This window comes from Lineus longissimus, chromosome 7 (genome assembly GCF_910592395.1).
Source record: "Lineus longissimus chromosome 7, tnLinLong1.2, whole genome shotgun sequence".
Lineage (NCBI taxonomy): Eukaryota > Metazoa > Nemertea > Pilidiophora > Heteronemertea > Lineidae > Lineus > Lineus longissimus.
This window is the reverse complement of record NC_088314.1, coordinates 12611525-12620614: the sequence shown is the minus strand read 5'-3', so window position 1 is coordinate 12620614 and position 9090 is coordinate 12611525. Positions and strand designations below refer to the sequence as shown.

The 9090-nt window shown below is 42.1% G+C and overlaps 2 protein-coding genes across 4 annotated transcripts in view; both read left to right on the top strand.

The window, feature by feature from the left end:
- Positions 1-715: 715 nt before the first annotated feature.
- Positions 716-9090, top strand: part of LOC135491759 (ubiquitin-like modifier-activating enzyme ATG7) — a 380340-nt gene continuing 371965 nt past the window's right edge. For all 3 annotated transcript variants that reach the window (XR_010447875.1, XM_064777886.1, XM_064777889.1), the window contains exon 1: positions 716-1004. Coding sequence is in view for 2 of the 3 variants with exons in the window: in XM_064777886.1 (XP_064633956.1) it covers positions 808-1004 (197 nt within the window). In the remaining variant the exon portion in view is untranslated. The remainder of the gene's footprint in view (positions 1005-9090) is intronic.
- Positions 1041-8099, top strand: LOC135491758 (uncharacterized). The gene is made up of 7 exons (XM_064777885.1): positions 1041-1687; positions 2621-2716; positions 3001-3120; positions 3516-3595; positions 3993-4163; positions 4594-4764; positions 5168-8099. Coding segments are annotated over exons 2-7 (2700 nt in total). The 5' UTR covers positions 1041-1687; positions 2621-2715; the 3' UTR covers positions 7325-8099.

Here is a 9090-nt window from a genome sequence, read left to right as displayed (position 1 = left end):
CGCTGATATAATTATCAGTCGTTTTAGAAGTCCTGTGGATGGAGGCGATCACGAAAACCCCTTTCCCTGCGAATTGCACGCCTGTGTGCAATTTCATGTTGCCAAGCCAACATCAACAAACTCATCTCCGATGAGCGCCGTGCTAAAAAACCCTGAAAGAACCAGTCAACTTAGAGCTAAGACTGCCCCGGAGGTGTCTCAAATCTAAGATTCGATTTGAGTGGGCAACCTGACTTAAGCATATTTATGAATATGACTTATTTAAGTAAGTACCCCACCTAAACTTAAGATGCATTTTAGGTGCCCCACTTTGACTTAAGTAGCTTTATGAATACGGGCCCAGGAGTCTTAAAATCATATCCTAAAGACAGAGCCAGTCACATGCTCCCCCCCCCTTGCAGAATCTTTTCAATTTCATTGTAGGCCTATGATGAATGCTTGCCTCTTCTGCAATGGAAGTGTCGACAGTGATAAAGAGGATAATATCACCACTCATGGTTATTCTTGTAAGCCACAGCACTTGCAGCTGATCAGCAGACTAATAAGAAGTTTCGCGAATTTGTCCAAAGAAAGAGCATAAACGTCAAAATTCCCGCAAGAAGAAGGACGTCACATGACATACATGTGATCAAATAGTTGAATCATACTAGATTTACAAAGTGCAAATCGACGGCTGCGGCCAACTAAGAAATCCCGGGAAATGGGTCACTCACCCGAGTCATGAAATAACTTTTTGCCTTGTACATATAACAAATCGCCTTTGAAGTTTTATCTGTCCGGCCCGCCCGTTTGGAAGATTCATTCATAATGTCCACCCCATGTCGATTACAGTTTGTGCCTTTCAGCAGTGCTTTAGATGCTGGTTTTTGGCACCTCCTATCGCGAAATAAGCTTGATGTGTACAAACTTGATGAGACAACACACAATATTCATGGATTTTACTACAATGGAGATCCACCAGGGCTCCCTTGTCGAATGAACATCGATTATACTGCGTTTGAAGAGTGAGTTCACTTCTGCAGTGGATTATTCACTTCCACTGCATCGGCTCTGAAATTATAACTATGGGCGGTTATTTCCGCATAAATAGAGGTTGTCTCAAATAGTCATTTTATGTCGTGTTATGACTCGAATAGACGTTTGGTGGCGCTCGTTTTAACAGAGACGTACCTGAAATAAACATGACGTTTGGTGGCGCTCGTATCTCAAATACTGACATATATTGTCGTGTTTTCAGCTTTTTGTTAATAACTCGAATAGATGTTTGGTGGCGCTTTTCCGCAAAATTTGAAGTTTCCCAAATAGACGTTGTGTGGCGCTGGAATCAATTTTAAGGATGGCAACAGCGATGTGGACATTGTCATTGCGGTAGGGTAAGCGGCGGCGTTATTGCATGTATTGCATGTACATTTGATGTACTTATGTATCACAGCGCCTCGAAACCGTTGAGATCAAGCAACCGCTTAGCATCAGTTCTGTCACGCCCCGCGTGGAGCGCCACTGGACGGAGGTCAATTTTTGAAGCCGGTTAAAAATCCATTGATTTTAGTATTTTCCTGCCTGGCCCTAACCGGGAGCTGCTGCCACCCAGCGGCCTTCGACTTCAACAAGATCAGAATGGCGGATAGAGAAATGAAAAACGATTTTCTCTGAATTTTATCCCGAATTTCATCAAATTTTAGGCATGGTAAGAGAACATTTTTGGCTCAACGGAAGTGATAAATGTCAAAGTTTATGAGCAGCTAGTTAGATTATTCTAACACCAATCCGAAATGTAAAAAAAAGGTGTTGTGTTTGGTGTATTCAATTTACACTCTGCGGAATTTCGTTGAGCAGTGCATTGAGATCTTCAAAATAGAAATAGGAAGATAATTTGATACCTATAATTTCAGCTTTGGTGGGTCATGGCGCATGGGCCCAACGCCCATAATGGCGGATTTAGGCCCTTGGGCTCCAGTTGACCTTGGCTATTTACAAAAATGTATGTCTGTACAAAATTGCAGCTCTTCCTACCCTGTGTTTGTGTTCCTCGTAGGCTGCATCATATATCTAGTCTACCAAGGGCCAAATCATTAGTGTGGGCACATGTTATTTTAATAGACAACAGAAATTATCATGACCTTGAAATGCACAGAGGCCTGAGTGCACTGGGCCTGTACATTTGCTGTACATCTCAATGGCTACTGTACTGTTGCGGCTAGAGCCTAGGGTTATGGCAGTCTATATCGGAGGGTTAGGGAGGTGGTAGGGGGTTAAGATTGGGGGTAGGGGCAAGGTTAGGCTGGATGGCCACTCTGGGTGCAGGAATGAGGGTTAGGGGTAGGGGTAGACCCACATGGGCGACGCCGCCAGGAGGCAGGATTGCCGAAGAGTGGGTCATTTTCCAAAGAAATCGAGGGCACAATCGGCATGATTTACCCAGGGTATTCACGGGCAAAATTTAGGGGGATCCCAGAGTAAGATAACTATTTGATGATGCCTTTTCTCTCCTGAAAAGATTGGTCTAGTTTAACAGGGAGTATGATTTCTCCGGTAGTTAAGTCCATTGTGTCAAGAATTTTAAAGGCATTCACGCTTGTACCGTTACCACAACTGGATCATGATTTTCATTTCATTTCAGAGTACTTACAAATCCAAATGGGAGTCATTCTCCCTTTGGAACTGCTGTCCACAGTTGGTTTTTCCCTGTTGTAGATTTCAACAGCTTTCAGTCTGAGTAAGTATAAAGAAATGAAACAATAGGCAGCATATACTTGTTCTCTTAAGAGTTGGGATCAAATGGTCCTGTTTCAGAAATACTATTTCTATTAATCAGACATCCATGACATAGATATTTTTGATGGCATTTTTCGATTTTGTTTTCTCAAAACACCCACTTTCAGTTCAAGAAACACTTTTCTAAATTGGTTTTAATTTTAGTAGAGGTCTGCAATTGAAAAGAGTTTATGCTGTGTCAATATTTGTGCACGCCTTATTAACAATCTTTGGTGTTTATTTCAGTGGCAACAGCCTCCATGATGGAGTCCGAGTGTCTGGGATTGCTCCAGAGGGTTGCCCACTACAGAGGAGGAAGAATGAATAGAATTAACATTGACCCATCAGTTTGGTTTAGATTACCAGGTAAATATCACAAATCAGGCCGGAGAAATCGGGCATGATATTATGAATCTTATTCAATCTTAGGTTTTTGACTCAGTTGCCTACAGGTGTTCGAAGATATTATGTGATTGCCTACCCAGAAACATCATGTATGTATTGTGGATAAACACCTGACAGTCTGTACTCAGATGTCCACAAAAGACAACTGGTATTTTCTGACACTGTGATAGATACTGCACACTGCTTTGAAGGAATTAGATGATCAGAGCTCACTTCTAATACACACACTGAAGACGACAAGTTAATGTTGCACTTCCACCACCACCCAGCTTTGCAATTTTATGAGATGCCCTGGCACCTCCTGTAGTGTAGCTTATAATGTCCATTATTTCTTTATTGCTATCATCCTGTTTCAGTGAATAAAGATGATGCACAAGGTTACTTCAATTTGATTCAGCACCCAATGGATTTTTCAACCATCCAAGGGAAAATAAAGGTGGGTAGCATTTGGATAATACTGTGGTAGCTCAAACAATGTTTGGGAAATTCAACCCATGAAGAAGTGAATGCTAAGACCCCCTCAGAGACACCAAATTGTAGACTGGTCGAAAATGCTAGTCAAATCATTGCCCACTGGTCCCAATTGGTGTGGTTGATTCCTCTAGGCCTCATAAGGGTGGCTGTGGTTGACTGGCATCTGCCTCTTTTGATGTTCTGCTGCTGAATGACGTCACAGCTTCAATCTGGTTGCTCCATGATGTAATGACGTTGTGTCCTCTGGCATTCTCTGTTGGCCTCGAACAGTAGTGTTTTTAAGCTGGGTGGGCTGCATCATATTGGAAACTCGCAACTTCTCACTTGCAGATCACTAAATCCTATCACTTCCATTTCAGAGTGGTCAGTATAAAGACATTGAGGACTTTCATACAGACATGCTCCTCGTCAGAGATAATTGTGTGAAGTACAACAGAGATCCAGCAAGTCAGATTCGGGTTGACTGTGACACTGTCTTTGGCTTCTACACTGTGGAGTATGATAAACTGAAGAGCAGGAAACCAGCAAAGGTATTATAGAAATGATGTACATGTACTGTTTCCCCCAAGAAATATTCTTCTCCTGTCCAAGGCTAATTATACCAGACCTGTGTAGCTGATGTCGCACAAACTGCTTTCAATACCCTCTGAAGTCACATCTTAAAATCACAGTCTGACCATTCTTTCTTTTATTTAGCCTCTTATAGCAAGAGTACCAGTACGCTGAATATTCCCCTGTCATCATTTCAGCTACATTTGATTGTACCTGTAATATATTCAATTTTAAAGGGATAAAGTGAGCACTGCATTTTTGGTTCACATGTGTTCACAGATGTCAAAGTCATATGACACAGCAACCTGGGCTGTCTAAAGTTGTCCATTTCATTACATTGTTCATTTCATCCACCGGCTGAACACAATTTATTACCGTATGCTGACCTTTCATCACTTTCGGTTCCAGAAAAAAGCTACCGGAACTGGCTGGGATATCAGAATGTATAGGCGTGCACAGAAAGAGGCAAAACTTGACATGGCCCATGCCAGTGCCATGAAAGTGGTGCAAAGCCAGGTTGAGAAGCTGGATGATGACATCAGGGAAAAGGAAGAGTGTATTCGTGATTTGACTGCTGAGGTATGTTATCTTAACAGTAATTCTACAACAAAAGACAGCAGCACTGTACGGGTATCTTAGTCTGAGATATATTATGTTACACTGAAATTTGTTACCTTGTCACATATAATTTTGTTGCAAAGCCAGCCTTGAGGAGCAGTGTAGGCCTATACAATCTTTTTGATGCGTACAGGCAACCATTACCAGTTTTGAGCCTCAATCAAGAACTGGTATCCTGAACAAACGTTTATATTGCCCTCTTAGCAACATTTTTCATCCCTTGGGACACCCAATGGGTTGTTGCGGAAAAATGGAAACAACCGGTAATCAGCATCGAATACATTAGGCCTTCAGTTCTTTGGCACTCAGTTCTTGAAAGATGCATTTATCTGTATGTGCTAATTTTGTTTGGTTTCACTTTCAGATCGAATGGAAGGAAAGACTGAGAGCTGAATTTGTACCCCCTGTTAAACTAGACCAATATGTTCAGGTAGAGATGAAATCGACACTACGGTGTGTGACGAACCCGACCCGTGTTCTGCCAAACGACTCTGCGAGATGCTACCTGAGCAACACAACCATGACTAAACGAGTTGACGAAACATGCAAGGCATTGGAACCAATTCATGGAGCTGATTCCAAAAGTGTGCAGGATGGATTGTGGCTGACGTTGGTTAAAAAAGCAGGGAAGGGAGCCATTCAAAAGTACTATTCAAATTTATCGAGACCCAAGGAAGGCAGAGTAACAAAACATAAGGAACGGGTAACGGAAGCAAATGTGGTCCGGTGTGTCAAATACATGTATCGTAATGGTTCAATATCCAGTCGAAAATACACTTCATTGCGGCAGGCAGATCTCAGTTTCGAATGTAGTGGTGATGAGCTGATGACATATCAGGAACTTGTTCATCAGTTGAAAAGTATTTGTAAAGAGCTTCAGGTTCATGAAGTTGCAGGTGTTTCCGGCTGCTACCGGAATCTCGAAGACACCCTCCTGAAGATAGCATCAGTCTATTTAGAGATAGATGAGAAGTTACAGGTCAATGGGCAATCTTTGAATTGGCTGAAGAAGGAAAGAGGCTATTTTTCGATATCTGTTGGGGCAGATGGTGCTCCTGCCTCGAAGTTGAAAACGCACACGTCTGTTCTATTGTCTTTTCTGAATTTGTCTGAGAAGGTTAATAGCTGCATGTACCAGTTTTTGTTGTTCGGGGCTGATGTACCTGAGGACCATGCTTCTATTCTCAACTATGTTGCCGAAATAGCTTCAAACATGGAGTCCATTGAGAAGAAAGAGTTCATGATTGGATCCACTGTGGTCAGGTTTACTCTTGAACTTGTTCCGGGTGACTGCAAGTGGATAGCCACTGCTTGTGGCGAGCTCAGCAATGCAGCTACCTATCCATCCAGTTATGGCAATGTGCGAAAAGATGACCTGTCAAAGCTTGACGGAAGTTTAGGTGGCAGTGAATCCACCTGGAAACCTTGGTCGTATCTTGATCGACTAGCCGTGGTAAAAAAAGTGGCCTTGAAAAAACAGGAGGCCAGCAGGCGTGATGTAGTGACTAAATACATTGCATCCTTGCATTCTAGGCAAGAACACGTACCTACACTTGGCATTTACTCGGAGCACTGTTATATCGATTCTCTTCATCTGAAAAATAACATCTGTGCTCAGCTTCACCAGGCTATTTTGACTGAAGCCCTAACACTAACTGATGATAAGGTCATCAGGGGTTGCATTGATTTTAAGAATAATGCTTTCATAGAATCTCCCTTTGGCAGATACCTGGTTTGTCTTCGGGATGAAGTTCACGCTGGTCGTATTTTCATACAGGTCAGAAGGTGGTTTACAGAGAATTGTGCCGCTCTGTCAAAAGGTTCCTGTGGCACAAGGCTTCTTGGTGTAAGGTTTACAGGAGAAGACTCCTTCAAATTTTGCCAGGGTTACCCCTACTTGATCAAGGCTGTGGGACAAAATGGGACTCCTGATAGACAATTCAGTCTCCTGGTATTTCACTTTGCCTGCACGGTTGTGCGCGAAGCTATTGGTCTTGCTTCAAAGATCAAATTCAGTCAGTTTGAACTGCAACGATTGCAGACTGTTTTTCGACAGTACCATGCATGTCACGTTCTTTTGATGACTGGAGCAAACTTGACAACTTGGCATCTTGGATATGTTGTTCGATTTCATGCGGAGGTTCTTTATTTCCGCTTAGGAATTGGTCTAGGTATCAATAGTATGCAAGGACGGGAGGCCAAGAACAAACAATTGAAGGAGTATGCGAGATTCAGTACCCCCCAGAACAAGTGGGGTATGATATTCCGGCATGAATATCTTGATCTGTATTGGCTCAAAGAGCATGATATGGATGTTGTGAAAGATTTGGTGAAGAGTAGGTCCAGAGATAGATATCACATCAATCCAAATGTGAAAGCTGACATGTGTAAGTGTGGTTTAGCCACTGAGGGTGCATGTCTATTCTGCAATCATCCCACAATGAAGCTGATTGAAGAAACCTGTGAGAAAAGACGAATCTCACCAGAAATGAGGAAGGCACAGCGTGATGTTGTCTGGTAGAAAGGCCTTTGCATTCCTGTTAACCGTAAACACAAAAAGTCCTATATCTCCTTAATGCATGGATCAGTGCCAAATTTTAATCATAGGTACATCTAATAAAGCCACATAACATATCATACAGGTTTTTGATTTGACCTATTTTTCAAGGTCGCAGAAGTCAAATAGTGTAAATTGGCACATTTTGCAAATAATGAAGCTTTTGACTTAAAACTTGGTACAATTGTACCTCCTAAAGATTCATGAACTTGATTGGGAACAACGTTGACATTGTGTTGGCTGTCGTCACATCACGATGCATTGTAACTCTTGACGGTTTTACATTAGTGTAACTACATGTAATGGCAAAAAGCTGTGAGCAGTTAAAGGTGGATTGGAATATCCTGTAATGGCCAAATTTCTATAGAATGTGCGTTGATAGCCCTGCATCAGGTTTTAATGGCACTGCCTTGGTCAATAGCCACTGGTGTATAATGCAGGAAAATGATATTTGTTGTATTGTTGTACAAGGATTCATAGTTGCCAGATTTACATAGATTATCAAAAGGAAAGGAGTTCAGTTGTAAATTGGTTGATTGAAAAACGTGTCCAAATGTCAAGTTTTGAATGCTCAATTTTGTTGTCCACGACTTCTTAATGTCATTCATACAAATTATTAATGAATGTCAATGATAAATAATTTATCTGGTTATTGAGTGATTGAATTTATACTTTTTCAATTATAATCAGTGTTAACCATAAAATTTGGTGTTGTTTTGAATAGTCTTTCTTGTACATGTACATGCCTGACACTAGTGAGATGTGGCAATGAACACCAGGAGAGGTTTCAACTTCACAGATGTCAAGACTGCCATGTTCAAGGGACATTTCTTTCCAGATGACATCAGCACAATCCATATGATCACCCTGCATCCATGTCAGCATTGCTGGAACTTTGGAAATGCCTCCTATAATCTGCATTTCTAGGACATTTGCCCCCTGAACATCTGCCCACTGGATGTTTGCCCCCTGACACCCCAAAGGATATCACTGTGTCTGATATAGATCCTTCAGGGCGGGGGGGGGGGCAAATGAACTAGGGGAGATGCATTTCCCCGCCTACTCCAGATACAGTAGCAGATTCTTATCTTGAATCTGATTCTTCCGCAGTTTGTTGATTCTCGAACATTTGCTCCCCTGATGAAAACTGACTGATATTGGTTTATCTGAAGTCCTTCAAGGGGGGAGATGTCCCAGGGGGTCAACTAATGTCCGGGAGGGGGGGGGCAGATGTCCAGGGGGAATGTCCAGGAGGGGGGAGGGGGAGGATGTCCTGATACCCAGTTTGTTAATTAAGTCAATCCTTGCTTTTCTGGTAGCATCCAGGAAATTGGAGGAACAAGACACTTGCTGGAGATCCATTCATTCAAAGAAAGGAAATAGCAACAAAAACGTTTTTACTGGGCAATACCATATTTATTCAACACCTCATATCCAGATGTGAGGAAGAGTCTCTTGGTGTTGCTATGGTACATCAGGGTGAAGGGGTGGCTCTCATTCACGAGGATGCTCATCTTATTTCCCTGAAATGAAAAGGAACAATCAATCAGTATCATGAGATTAAAGTCAAATGCACTTGCATCATGACATTAGAGTGTCTCACATTACATTTAAGTTCATACTCTATCAATTAAAGCCTGCTAGCAGGATCTTTACTACACCAATTGGCCATCATGGGAATGTAGGGAGTTATTCGTGCATTCCAACCTTTGTCACCTTTATTCACACAT

Coding starts and splice junctions, on each gene's coding strand:
- LOC135491758 (XM_064777885.1), top strand. Junction 3,121..3,515: donor AGTTTGGTTTAGATTACCAG/GTAAATATCACA, acceptor ATCCTGTTTCAG/TGAATAAAGATGATGCACAA. Junction 4,765..5,167: donor TTCGTGATTTGACTGCTGAG/GTATGTTATCTT, acceptor TTTCACTTTCAG/ATCGAATGGAAGGAAAGACT.